At 24.9% G+C, this 15485-nt stretch overlaps 1 protein-coding gene and 1 long non-coding RNA gene across 2 annotated transcripts in view; one reads left to right on the forward strand and one right to left on the reverse strand.

Annotated features, from left to right (window-relative positions):
- The window catches only part of LOC122858209, a 124481-nt gene that overhangs the window by 22888 nt on the left and 86108 nt on the right, over positions 1-15485 (reverse strand). The window contains exon 5 of the long non-coding RNA XR_006374285.1: positions 776-869. This is a non-coding gene — a long non-coding RNA (uncharacterized LOC122858209). The remainder of the gene's footprint in view (positions 1-775; positions 870-15485) is intronic.
- The window catches only part of LOC122858144, a 72758-nt gene continuing 68266 nt past the window's right edge, over positions 10994-15485 (forward strand). The window contains exon 1 of the mRNA XM_044160859.1: positions 10994-11915. Within this exon, the coding sequence (XP_044016794.1) occupies positions 11681-11915 (235 nt within the window). The 5' untranslated portion in view covers positions 10994-11680. The remainder of the gene's footprint in view (positions 11916-15485) is intronic.

Raw genomic sequence — 15485 nt, forward strand, 5'->3', positions numbered from 1 at the left:
TCAAAACATTCATCTTTTTGATTTTATATTTTACATTTTTTTATATTTGATTTTTAGTTTAAAATAATAATAATTTTTATGTAAATTAAATAAATATAAATAATAAATTTAATTAAATATTTTAATGTTAATAAAATTATTTGATTTTTCTAGTATTATATTTTGCATGTAAAAGCTATTTGTTGAAACGAGAATATTATAAAGTCTTTGATGGAAAACATAGATAAAAGAGAGTCCTTAACCACGTCGCACATGATGAGTAACAATGAGAATGGTTTGGCAAAACATAGAGAGTATGACGAACCGTTTTTCAAGACAATGAGAAAGAAGCTAGCAAGATGATATAAACCATAGGACCACGACATTCTACTGGAGATGAGGTATCGTTCGGGCGTGAGACGAATATTTAAGTAATAAATGAAGAAAAAATAATGCTAAAAATAAAAAGGGAATAAGAAAAAAATTTCTAGCATGAGATTTTTTAGCCTGATATTTTTTATCCTTATTCCCCTAACTCCAGTGGGTGATGAGGGGCGTTCACGTTTTTTTTTTTTTTTTTTTTTTATACAGAAACTTGGCTGGTGCACGCCGTTGTGGAGCCTCGGGACTATACATCTTCTCCGGGCGGCGACTCTAACCGGGCTCGTTGCTTTTGCAAAATTAATCGCTAGATAAAGTCTTTGCAACCATGATAAGGTCACACATACAAATGTTAAACATCAACACACACATACACACATTCGTTTATTTTATTTTTTTTCTATTCATTTCTTACCTCAACCATTTTTCTGATTAATCCGCCTCCTCCTCGTCGTCATCTTGATCGAACGTGACATGTCATTCCCAGGCAAGTGTAGTCATCTTTCAGCCTTCATAAAACAATAAAAAAAATATATATATTCTCAACTGTATCGTGTTTCATTTTTTTAATAGTTAAATTTTACTCGGATATTGTTATAAAATTATCCAATAAAAATTTGGTTTCCAATAATTTTATTTGATAATAAAAAAATGAAATTTATTTTCACAAAATATAAAGGGTGTACTTGTCAATGATGGTCGTAGCATTCTTTTAGTTTAAAAAAAAAAAAGTTTTAATATTTCAATGTAATAAAATAAAAACTCACTACTATTTTATATATATTTTTTTTTTTATTATTTTTTAACTGTATAATAGCTTTTTTGATGCTTGAAATTTTTGTTGGTTGTAAGGTTGCCAAGAGAGTAGTCTCTCAATGCCATAATATATATATAAATTTATAAACTAAAGGTAAAATTCCTAAACATCGAGTTTGATAGTGTCCAGGCAAAATTGTTTGGGAAACTGTCTGCAACATGAAAAGCAATTTGGGTTGTGTAAGTTTGTTTAATTTCTAATTGTGTAGCTGATTGTGTTCAGGGAATAATTTAACTGAGACAATATATATTTACTAACATATATATATGTTATTTATTTTAATATAATAATTGTAGTTTTTTTTTTTTCAAATTCTCATTTACGATAATGAAATATTTTGATAGTTGTACAAGTATTTTATTTTAAACTTCAATGTAATGTAAAATTTGATTCAATTTCTTCAAGTAGTTCATTTGAATATATTCGAATACATTATTCTGAAGATTGTGTGTGTCTCTCAAGACATACTTCACGAAATAATTATCATTGAAGATTCAGCCCGTATCAAGGGAATCCGTAATATACACTACTACAGTAACGTAAACCCCGAGGCAACAGACATCAAGGTGTTGTCGAAAAGCATATCGTACTTTGAGAAATTTCTGAATCTTCTTATTTCCGTTTTACTTAATTGAGAATAGTTCATCTGCATATATAAATGTTAATTATGAATTTTTCTTTATTAATATAATTTTCACGTGTATAAATAAAAATAAATAAACAAAAAAAAAAATTAAAAAATATAACTATTATTTTACTCACTAATTAATTGTTTTTAAAAATTATTTAAAATGTTTTTTATACGTGTTAATTGTTGTTGAAATTTTTCTTTTGTTTTTTAAATTAATAAATTTGAATTAAATATTTATATTTTATAAAAAATTATCGTTTTGAAGTAAAGGATGTTTAAATAAATTTTTAAATTATCAAATATTTTTTTTATTAAGTATATATCATGGAAAAAAATATTTATCGATGAAAAAAATATATGAAAATCTATACATATTTAGAAAAAATTATAATACATTGATATTCAGAAACTATAGAGTATTTGATATTCAAAAAAACGAAAAGTAAATAAATAAAAACGTCAATAACATGCTAGTAAAAAATTCGAAAAAATTCTTGATATGAACGTGTCAAAAATTCGCCAGTAGAAAAGTTCACGATTCCCTGATCGCATTTCATGTCGAAGATGGCATAAGCACGTGAAATATGTGGAAAAAATAAATAAAAATAAAATTGTGAAATTCAAGTTTTGTATATACCTGTGAAGATATCACATGCCAAAAAAAAAAAAGTGTAAAAATAAAAAGAAAAATAAGCAATGGAGCAAATAATATTAAAAAATAAATGAAAAAACATAAAAATAGTGTAGATGAAAATCTGTATGAAAACTTGACTGTTTTATCCAGTAAAAAAAAAATAAATACATACATTTTTTTTATTCTGTCATCGTTGGGAGGTGGGACAAGTGTGGACATTTTTAAAAAATACAAAAAACATAACGCCCTATAGGGATTTGATAAAGAATAATAAAAAAAGAGAATAATAAAAATATATACACAAAAACAAGAACGCGAATAAATACGATAAGTTAAAAAGGGCGTTACTGTCTTTATTTTATTCTACAGTGGTCGAGAGATGAGAGTAAGAATAGAAATTTTTGTGGTCTTTTACTACAACGTGTCAGCGACACTTTGTCGCTCAGAGAAAACTTTGCTTTCAAGCTCATCGTGATGTCACGTCCGGCTGAAATCTCAGAAAGAAGAAAAATAAAATAACAAAAAATACATTGAAAAATAAAAAAAAAAATTTCATACATATATAAATGTATATACACTCACGACATCCTGCATTAAGTTCAATTTCGTATAACCACCATGGCATCGCATCAACTTTCATCAAACTTTTTTTAAAAATATATTTATTTATTTTCTATACTTTTTCCAATTATCACCGAGTGGTTTATGCTCAACCACACACAATAGACGCGTGAATTTTTTAAAAATATTATTTTTATTTTTTAATATAATATATATATATAATAAAAGTGAGGAAGAGAGAAGTTAGTTTGGGGCTTTATGAATTTCCAACTTTTGTGAGTGAACGTTTAATTGGATTCGATTGATTCGATTAAATTCTCGGTAAAAGGTGCCCATTTATATTCTGACCCGAACATTACTGGGATATTCTCATCCAACTGGGCTAAAGAAAATAGTAAAAACGAGACAATGGAATAAAAAAATAAAAGAAAAATAAAGTAGATAGAAAGTAAAAGAGAATATAAAAAATAAAATAGAAAAAAAAAAATATATATATATAATAAGAAAAGACGTTCAGTGTGAGTGAAGTACTCTTTTGAGCTTGGGGTATCGTTGGTAATTCGATTTTTAGTATCTCAGTCTAAAGTAAAAGGGCGAAAATCATGATTATCACTGATCCACCTAAATAGGTATCTGGGAACCCTTCAAGTACCATCAGCCATATTATACGTAAACCCAGTCTTAATTGAAATTCATTTTGAATGAAGCACTTTAAAGATAATGGTCACATTTTGGTTGATAATAATCACCTTAAATGGTTACAGAATAATGGCTTATTTTACAATGAACAAAAATTATCTTTTCACTTGGTAATTTAAAAAAAAAAAAAGAGGAACATTATTTTCAAATTTTTTTAATAACTTTATATTTATTTTTATTTTAATTGTTTTTTAAATTAATTATTATTATTATGAAATAAAAAAGCTTTTTTGTTTTTTGACTATTAAAAATATATTCACAATAATAATACATAAAAATAGAAAAAAAAAGTAGAGTTTTCAGAGTTTGCCTTTTATCTGAAATTGTAGCTGTTTTCGCACAGTCTCAGCGTGTCATTTGCCTCGTTGTTGCTCCATGCAAATTGAGAGATGAAAAAGCTCATCTCATATTGCCTCAAGCGATTGAAAGTTGTGAGTTAGAAAAGTCGCTAGATAAAAGGGGTGAGAATATCCAGTAAAAAAAAAAAAATAGCATAAATATAAATAAAGAAAACAAAAATAAAAATAAAAAAAAAATATATATAGAACCAAACAAGGGAAAAACACAAGAATGAATGAGCGGAAAACAAACATTTTATGCTGACAGTTGAGAGGGTCGACAGACATCCGAGGTAGTTGTAATATAAAGAAAAGAAAAGCTCGGTTGGCCTCCAGCAGATGGCAGAATGCACGTAAATCAGGAAAAAGAAAAAAAAAAATAAATAAATAAAAAATTCTAAAGCTTATATAAACAAAATAAAAAATAAAGTATTTGAAAGTTGCCTCATTATTGCCATAAAAATATAAAAATGAAAAATAAGTTATTATTTTATTTTAAAAATAAATTTCAATTGTATTTGATTTTAAAAATATTAAATAAAAAAATATAAAAAACAAAAAATACATTAATTTTTACAGAGAAATGAAAGACTGATTTTCTAGGATTATAAAAAGTACAAGAAAATTATAATAATGATAATAATAAAAATGAAAATTTTTAGAGTAAAAATATATATATAACAAAATAAAAAAAATAAAAAATAAAATAAAGATAGAACATGAAATAGTTGGAGTAAAAAGAGGTGTCTTGAACAAATGGAAAATGAAGAAAAAATATAGAAGGTTTTCCAGGAGTATTCTAGTTGTGAAATAAACACCAAGTAAGTCTATCTAGACATGTGGGTGGACACAGTAACCAAGAGACACTAAACACATATATATATGTCCATTGACCTCAAAGAGAAATCACCAGTATAAATGACAAAATATCTACAAAATAAAGCAATAATAGAATTTAAAAAATAACAGTATAAAACATCAACAATTCTCTATTTTCTGCTTGACATATAACTGCATCCTTTTCGGAACTAAATCGACAGTAGCTATTTTCAGTATACACTGTCTTTTATTTTTTATTTTTAAAACATTTTCTCAACTACGTCTACATCTAATACCTCCTTTTTTTTCCACAAACTTCAATCTTCTTTGAATCGAAATTTATCAACTTCCTGCACTTTTATAAAAGAGAGAAAATAATAAAAAAAAAAAAAGAATTAACTTTGTTTTCTAATTTATTTTAAATATTTTATTTTTTAACTTTTACATATAACCTTTTTTATTAACAGTATCAAATTTACTTTCATTTACTTTATTTAACATCTTGATATTTTTGAATCGTGACCTGTGATAATCACACCGGAAAATAAATTGAAATAAAATTAAAAGGAAATATTAAAATTAATTTAAGGAAAAAAAAAAAAAAAATGTCGCATGTTTATATGTCGTCTGTTTATACGTCACTGATTATGCTTGAGCTTTCTGGGTAAATTTTTATTTTTGCGTGACACACATCAGTATTAACGTAAATTTAATTTTTCATAAAAGCTCATTTTTATTACCAGGAAATTTCTTTATCTCTTAAATGAATAATATATTTCTCGTTATTAATATTAACGTTAATTTTTTTAGTTCACTTGAAATGTATTAATTGTTTAAGCTTGTGAAAGAGAATAATCATATTAAATTTTTCAAATTACTACCGAGAAATAATATGTTATATTTTAATCTATATATACTAGCAAAAAAAAATTTTTTTTTATCGATAAAATACATAAAATAAATATAAAAAACAAGTATATACATAACTTTCTTTGAAACTTTTGTTTTTTTATTTTTTTTTTTTATTACAAAAGTAGTTTGTTTGAGAGGGTGACAAGGGATACATATCAAGATATGATCAGCCAGTAATCGGTCGTCTGTTGAGTTTATTTATTTATTTATTTTTTCATTTTTCTATCTTTATTTCTCGAGTATTTGTATTATTTATCGATATCACTCTTTTTCATGAATTTCATATACGCATTTGCGACGATTTTATTTATTTTATTTATTTATTTTTATACTTTTTTATATGCAAACGTTTGACGCTCTCTCTTTTTCTCTCTCTTCACTTTACTATCTATCGTATATCTTGTTTTTTTTTTCACTTCTATTGGTGTATTGTATTTTTTTTCGCGCATTTTTATTGCAGCCATAACTCTCAATTTTATTTTTTTTTATTATTATCATTTTATCTTTTTCTATTTGTGTTGTATTTCTCACTTACTCCAGTTTGTTTTTTCCTATAAAATCTACCACACTTTCTTGCTATTCTTTTTAAATAATCTCTTGACGTATGGTTCACTAAAATCCGCTCTTGACATCGGAAATCACGCCAGCCAATAGTACATCCGCTTATGTGTCGAAAAATAAATTTAAAAAAAAAATAGAGTATTAAAAAAAATTATTGCTTATATATTTTGTAATTATATATCCGGAAAAATAAAGAAATTTTTATTACATTTTTATTTTTCGTCAATAACTTATTTTTTTTTTTAATTTAATATTTTTTTTATTAAAAATTTGACTCGACCAAGATAAATATAAAAAAAAACTATAAACAAAATTTATTTATTTTTTTTTCTTTATTAAATTCATCATTTAATATTATAATTTAATAAAATTAAATAAACAATTTAATACCACCTTTTACTTTATAACCCACATATTTTTATTTATGAAAAATATATATTCTAAAATATATCCGAAAAAAAATTTATTATATACTTAATTTGCATTAAAAGTGTCGTATTATATCTAACCATCACTATTCTTAGTTAAATTAAGAAAAGCAAATTTTATAAATATTTTTTTTTCTATTAATAACCCGCCATGTAAATAAAAATAAAAAAAAAAATGATTAAATAACTAAAAATCTATATTTAATTTAAAAAAAAAAATCACAACCACATGGATATAAGCCCTTTTTATAGTCAACATTTTCTATTTATTAATTGAATAAAAAAACAACACTGAAAAATAAATTTAAAAAGATATAATAAGAGTCAGAAGATGTTAATTTAATAATGTCTGACTAAATCAATGTTTGTATCACTGAAAAACTTTTAAATCATGTATTTCATTCGACCAATCAGCTTCATCATTTGCAGTGATAAATATTTAAAATACCTAAAAGATTCCCAATCCAATTACTATAATCAATCATTATTCTATTGTGTTATTTTTGATGTTATAAATATGAGAAAAAAAAAAATCTAAAACTGATTTAATTTCTATAATTATTGCAAGCTCTTGAAAAGATAAAAAGAAAAACGTAGACTTTTTCGATAGTATATAAGGTGACAATATATATATATATATATTATCAAGATGACAATAGGCATAGAGCCAAGTTTAGTAGAACAATTGGTTAGAGATAGTCACGGATTTAAAGGAGCTGTTTACGTGGTTTTCGTAAGTACCAAAGAGGGCACGTGACAGTCACCCAGATGAAGCAGTTTCACGTATATATATAGTGAAGGGTTTAAAGCACGATATATATACTCTAAATAGAGATAGATGATAAACGCAAGGCCGTTAGTTTATGAGCTGTTTACATACATTCAGTTTATATGTCTGTGTGTATATAAACTTAAAATTTTGAGGGGGTCAAAGTCGAGTTACTCAGTCATTGTATATATATATATTTGTTGATGATGTATATGTGTACGCTTGCGCTCTATGATAACCAAGAAATTATATTTAAAATATGAGACTCTTTTTTTTTTTTTAGTTCACAACGACCTGGTGTTCACCCATTGCTTTTGGCAACACATCTCTCTTTAATTTTATACTCACTATGTTTTTCATACCCTCGTAAACCAACAAAATTCAGTGTATATCAACACAACATTTAAACCTCGGTCACCAAAAGCTCCGACCCGTGCACATACAGTTTGGTCTCTCAGGTGTTTAGCTTCGGTAAATTCTCTTTGCTCTTTCAACTTTTCCTTGCAATTCAACTTAATATTTAACGCTACTATACATTTAATAAATCCAAGAAAATGTTTGAAATTTTATCCTTTCATTTAAATGGATTTTTTTTTGCATATAATTAATGTTATTATTTTTTTAATTTAAATATAAAAATTTCTAAATTTTATATATTTTTATTTTATTTTGTAAATTATATACAAGTGTTGGATTTTTTGATAATTAAATTCATGTATTTTATATCGATTTAGAATTATTACACAAACAAATTTAATCACCTGGACTTATGTTTGAATATCTATGCAGAATTATTTATTCAATGATAATATTAATATTCATATTTGATCAATTTAATAAAGTAGATTACTTGAAATTTGTTTTTTTTTTATCAATTAATTTTTGCATAAAAAGATCATTTTATTGTAGGCAGTTAGAAGTATAATTTCACGAAATTTTAGCTGGGAAATTATTTTTTTTCAAAATGAAATGAATAGTTTTATAAATTTCAAATTATTATATTTTTTAAATTCAATGGAAAATTAATTTTTTAAATTCTTTTTATTCAAGCATATTTTATTATTGTCTCATATAAAATAGGAGCTTTGATATATAATCTGCGTGATTTTAAATCTCTTTTTCCAACTGGCTAATATGTGATAAAAAAATTTCTATATAAATGTATATTGTAAAAAAGAAAATGCTCTTGCATGAGAGTATATAAATTCAACAGTAAATTCAGCTCAAAATAATCCAACCCATTTCGTTGGTATACGTGTTTAATGTGTATGAAGCTTGTCTCTTGACTGTTTTCTTCGTCCAAATTGACGTGCAAACGAGTCACTCTCAAGCAAGCATTACTCATCCCGCCTTCTCATCTAGCTTGATACTTATTTATTTATTTTTTTTTTAACTACCTACATATTTTTTACAATCTTACAAGGACTATCATTATCATATTTTAGTTTTTTTTTTTTTTCTTTTACTCATATACCTATTTATGTTTTTTTAAATTTTCCCTCATTGTCGTTTCATGTGTGAGCATTGTCTATGGACGTCACATAAGTATACCAAAGTATACCAAAGTATACCAAAGTACCACGCAAAGCCAGTTATACTGCTTTTGAATGTCTTTCAAAATATAAGTAGACAAAAATAAAATAATAAAAATGTGGTAATAAAATATTTAATGTTTTTCATACGTGATTTCTATTATTCAAATGATCATTTTTTTTTTTTATTTATTTTTATTTTGATGTTTATCTGTCTATAACAAAATAGTACTTTGTGCAACGAGTATCGTATAAAAACTTTGAAATTTTGAATTACATACAGCTGTGTTTTTTTTTTTTTGCATGGATGCATAGAAAAGAGATTTTTTTATGCAAACAATTTTTGTATTTTTGTGTCTTTTTTTTGTACTGTAAATAGGCAAATGTGTAATGACAAAAAAAACACAGTAAAATTAATAAAAATAGTCAAAATCAAATTCAAATATCAATATTATTACATCAAAAATTAATATTTACATAAAAAAGGTAAAAAAAAAAAAAACTCAAATTATTTTGTATAATCAATTAAAGTAGAGTAAGATATAATCAACATGATAAAAAAAACTTTGTAAAGTAAATTTATATTTATTATCTTTGTATAAGAATTTTAATGAGAATAGTTGGCGATATAGCAGGAGTATCAGGTTTGAAAATTACAAAGAGGATATTCGAAGCTTGATAGTAGAATTTCACTTACATGAACAAAAGGAAATACGATATTACAAAAAATACACGCACTATTTTCAATAAATTTTTCTATTTATTCATCTTGGCTAAACAAAATAAAAGCTAAATAAATTCATTTAATTTATATTATGTCATTGAATTATGTTGAAAGGATGCTTCGTAAAATGTCATGATTTATTTAAAAATCACTCAAATTTAAACTAATAAATTTTTAAAGACATCAGGTTTCATAATGCTGATCAATATCACTCGAATGTCTGTCAAAATTAAATTTTTACTCTCCATAAATATGGGCTTTTTTTTAAAATAGAAACAAAAAAGGTCAGGCATTTAAAATTTAAAGTGATTCAAAGCTTAACGTCAGTGATAAATCAAATAAAACAATAATGATACACAAGTAAAACTCGAGACTTTAGTGCATTGATTTTTTAGATACTTATATTAACATGAAATTCACGTACATGAGTCTAATTGCATTTTGCTGTTCAGTCAAGTCATTCAAGTTGTTATCCTTAATAAAAAAAAACTAAAAAAAACTCAAGTAGTATAGATCCATTATCAGTTAATGTTTATGATGTTTTTTTTATTTTCTCGTTACAAAACATATACTATAAATAATTCAACCCTTTTATTCTTCATCAACAAAAAAAGAAAAAGAAGAAAAAAAAAAAGAAAAATGATTATCATTGTATATGATAAAACTAAAATGAATTAAAAAAATTTGTACAAACACTCTGAGTTAATATTTAATTAAATTAAAATTAAATGTAATAAAACATTCTGTAAATTTAAGTAAATAAACATTAAGTAAATTAAAAAAATATGTATAAATTTTAAAGCCAACAGTGAGCAGCATACAATTGCAAGAATTTAAGACTGTCCATAAAGCTCGTAAAAAGCTCATACCAATACATATATGTATCTAATTTTTTTTTCTTTATTTTATATGATAAAAATAAAAATAAAGTAAAGAATAATATGAAATCCTTATGCACACTCAGGGTGTGTACCAAGGTATATAATGCAGCCCCACCTTACGCGCGTTATGACCTTCCACCCGTTTGGTTTTCACGTCAAAGCCGGTGGAGCGCCAGCAGCACCAGCAGCAGTAGCAGCAGCTGCACCAGTACAACCATCATAAAAATATATATGTATACATCACCAATACTTTCAGCATCACCAATATCAACCTCCAACAAGCGGCGAATATCCTTCGGTTGGCTCAGTAGCGCCAGGCACCCCGACGCGACAGCATCACACTCATTGTCAGTACCACATGGTCTTTCACATTGCCAACGACAGTTAAGCAACGGGCGTGCTACAATTATTCACTACTATACTATATTATTATTATTATTTTCTCTTCTTATTTTATTTATTTATTTATTTTTTTTTTCTTATTTTCACCTCATATATTTACCGCACCCTCTATAACCAAAATCTTTTATTTTTTTATTTTCTCTATTCCTATCTTTATCACCACCCAATTTTACCTTCGTTCTTCACTTACACCAAGGGTCGCGCAATCCCCTACCAAGATTTTATTGTGCGCCAAAGGGATCCGCCCACTAGAACGCACTAAACTATATTCTCTCTTGTATTCAAGAATGACTTAGAAGCATCGTGAAACTCCCACGATTCACGTGACAACAATTTACCAATATTAAAAAAATCATATAAAATATTATCGTTTTTATTTTTTGGATTTTTTTTTTTTTAATATAAAATATATATAATAAATTTTTAAAAATAAAAAAAAAAAAACGTTTTATTTTAATTATTGTGAAACAAATGACAAGTGTTTATTAAAATTAATTTAATTTTATTTAGTGACTTGATTATATTGTGGCTTGTGTTTTATAAATAAAAACAAAAAAAAAAAAAAATATTTGGATTAAATTGGATTTAAAGTGGTTTTTATAATAGCTCAAAATGGAATCATCAGGATCTAAAGTGACTCATTATTGTGCTGATGGTGATGATGTTGTGAATTTAAAACATCGTGATTGTTGTGATATATATTGTTCAGTGTTTAATAATAAAAATAATAATAATAGCTATATCAACAATAGGCTTTTAATGTCAGGAAGAATTTCACGTACATTCAAAATTGCTTGTATCATCCTGTTGCTGTCTATTGGATTTTCAAGCGTTTTTTCATCCAAGGGTGAGTTTATCGGTCTCTTCAGTTTCTTATTTTTATCCACTTGAGCCGCTGAATGTATATCAAACTTCTTTATTTATTTTTTTTCTTGAAACTCATCGTTGAGGATCTATATGGGCTTTTGAAGCTTTATTTTTTTTTTTATATTTTTCTTTTAAATATTTATCATTATTATTATCTATAGTTACTTTAGAAGTGACTTTGTATTGTTAGGGAATAGGATTTTCATGGATGATTCAGGTGTTTAATGCAGCTTGTGGATTACAGCTAAACCTTAATGCAAACAGAGGATTAAGAAAATTATTGGTAGTGAATTATTTCAATGAATCACAAAATTTTCTTAACTATTTCAAGTGAAAAATTTATTAACTAGCTTTAACGAGTCTATATCAATATTTCATTGATAAAATTGACTAAACATTAAAGCTTCAATTTTTTTTTCTCTCTCTACTGATAAATATCAGAGTTAAAATAAAAAATTCATAACTCCATCGACAAAGCTTTTTCAACAAAAGAATTATTAACTTTGATTTTAATTAATTTTTCACGTTACAACAACTGACTGTAGATAAACTTGTCATTAAAATTTTTTATAATAAAAATTTTTTACATTGTAAAAACTGACAAGCTTAATTAAAAATAAAAAAATATAAAAATATTCTATGAATTTTTTTTTGTTATTAAAATTACGTAGACACTAGTTTGTAATGAAATATGAAGTGAAAAAAAAAATGTGTCACAAACATGTGATATAAAAATCATGAGAAAAAAAATATACATAAAAGAAGATAAATATAAATGTTAATTATAATTGCATAAAAAATATAAATAAATAAATGAAAAAAAAAAAAAAAAACGTCATATTACTAAAGTGAGAATAATAGTGTTAATTTATTCATTTATCCGGTATTAAAAAGAAGAAAAAAAAAATATGAATTATGTCCATTAACAAAAGATCACAAAACAGGTCATGTCTCTTTTCATTATTTTATTTCTAGGTAATTTTTTTTTTCCTATTTTAATATTCACCATGAATGTGTATATAGTAGGGTATATCTGGTGAAAATTTTCATCCCTAACATGTAAAACTCGTTGACAGGGTCTCGTGTGCTCTTGTGGCTCTTGTGAGAATGGTCAGAGCATATATCCAAGAGACATTTGAATGCGAAAAACGTCGGCAGGGGCTCTTTCTATGTATAAATATATATATATAAATAAACGTCAGCAAAAAACACAATAATAATAAAAATAAAATGAAAAAAAAAAAAAATATTATACTTCACATCACCAAGTCAAAAAGAAGCAGGACGCTGAATACGTGAACTCAGTAGACAGACTATCCTGTCTGTCGGTCATGTATTTTTTACCTTGTTATCTCAATCGTTTTTTTTTTATTCTATTTTTTTTTTTGAACCTTCAATTGACCATATACGTTTTTTTTTTATGATTATTATATTTTTTTTTTTATCATGAATGACGTGTTCTACATTCTCATCTATTATCAGGTCTATTCATGCGCAAATAATATGCCTCATTCATGTTGATGGCATATACGCAAACTAATATTATTTTGACTTTTTATTTTATTCTTTTTTTTGAAATTACTGCATGCTGTTTATTGTGTATGAGAATAAATTTTCTCATGTTAAATCTGACAATTATAACACGATGGTCAATCAAACTGAGGATGATTATTTTTCTTTTATTATTGAATTTGGAAATATTATAATTTGTTGATATGAAGGGATAGAGAAAATGAGGTAGAAATGACATTGATCTGATGGTTGATATTCAAGCCAGCAATTTTCCATGCAGACATTTGACAATACGAGGATAATGTTGCTAAATTCAAAGCAATTTAAACCGCACTAGTCGACATTATGTCGACCAGTTTATACACCACGAAAAGACAATCTCATCTGGCTTGCATAGAGATATCTATTTATCTATATCTATACCATGACATTTGTGGCTCAATGGATAGATGTAGTTATATATTTTATATATTGCCAAATTGTAAAATCAAAATTCTATCAATGATTTACAAACCATAACTTAAATTAAACTATCAAATATGCTTGTGTGAAATTGTGGTTTATAATTGAAGAATTTATATATGAAAAAATAAAAAAAAATCATCAAGCATAATTGACATTATATTTAATTAATTATTTAATTTATAAATAGTCAAGTGATAAATAAATGAATGTGAAATAAACAATATAATTAATGTCATAGATTTCATACGTGATGTATGGACCAAGAGATACTTAATCTTCATCATTCAGTAATACATTTTTATTACATCTTTTTTTCTCATTGAATGAACATCATGAAACTTTTAATGAACTAGAAGATATAAGTCTTATGAGCTTTTCAAGCTTTTTTTTTTATTTATTATTTTCATTAATATCAATTTTCTTATTAAAGTCAAAAACAACTGAATTTCAGTTACATTAAGAAACTATAAACAAAAAAAATAATTTATCATTTTGACATATTAATTTTCAAGTAAAAAAAAATATTTAAAATATTATTTTTATTAATGTTAAATTATTTACACAAAGTTGAATTTTATTTTTATGGTTTTTATGGTTTCTTTATATTTTTTTTTTATTTGATTTATAGAAGAGTAGTTTTAAGATATGACAGATTTGATATTTGTGATTGGATTTTATTCAAGATTTATTGTAAATTTAAAACAAATATAGATTCATGAATAAATAAAATTTATATTTTTGAATAAATGATGATAAAATATGTGTGTGCACTGCATGCAAATTTAAGGTTTGTTCAAGCCCAATTTTATAATATATATACTGCTTAAATTTGCACACTGACAATGTGGTCAAATTCATTGTAAAACCAAGAAGCTGACGATGCTACAGCAATACTCGCTATTTTATTACACATGACTTTTTATTTTTTGTATTTTATTTAAATTTTAGAAAACCAACATGTCATTCAATTTCCTTAAATACATATTAAAAATTACATATGTACACTTGAAAAATGTACATGTGTATACTTTTAAATTTAAAATTTTTTTAAATTTATATAGTGTGTTCAAATGGATAATAATATATAATCATTTTCTTGCTTATTTCATTTAGTTATACCTTTGCAAAGTGCTTTTGATTTAAAACAACAAAATTGTCGCATGAAAATTTTAATGATACTCAATGGCCAGCTGCCAGTCGGTTGTAAAATTTTATTTATATATTATTTAGTTGTTATATAAACTGTTTTATTATCAAATAAATATACATGTGGTTAGAAAAAAAATTAAACACTTTAAAAATAAAAGAAAAAGCTTATATTTTACAGCAAATGATTTATAAAATATTTAAAAAATGACAGGTATATGAATATAAAAAAAAAAAAAATCAGGTCAGCATTGTAATTTCCTTGGAAAGATATATTCAAAGAATATTTGAAAAAAAATTAAATTGCTTTTGATAAATTATTTCGTGACACTTATTTTCAATTGAGATTTCTATAAACTTAATTTTTTTTTTTCATTTCCAAGTAATATCGATCATTTTATTTATTATTAAAAATAAAAAAGATAAA

Source organism: Aphidius gifuensis, linkage group LG5 (assembly GCF_014905175.1).
Source record: "Aphidius gifuensis isolate YNYX2018 linkage group LG5, ASM1490517v1, whole genome shotgun sequence".
NCBI lineage: Eukaryota > Metazoa > Arthropoda > Insecta > Hymenoptera > Braconidae > Aphidius > Aphidius gifuensis.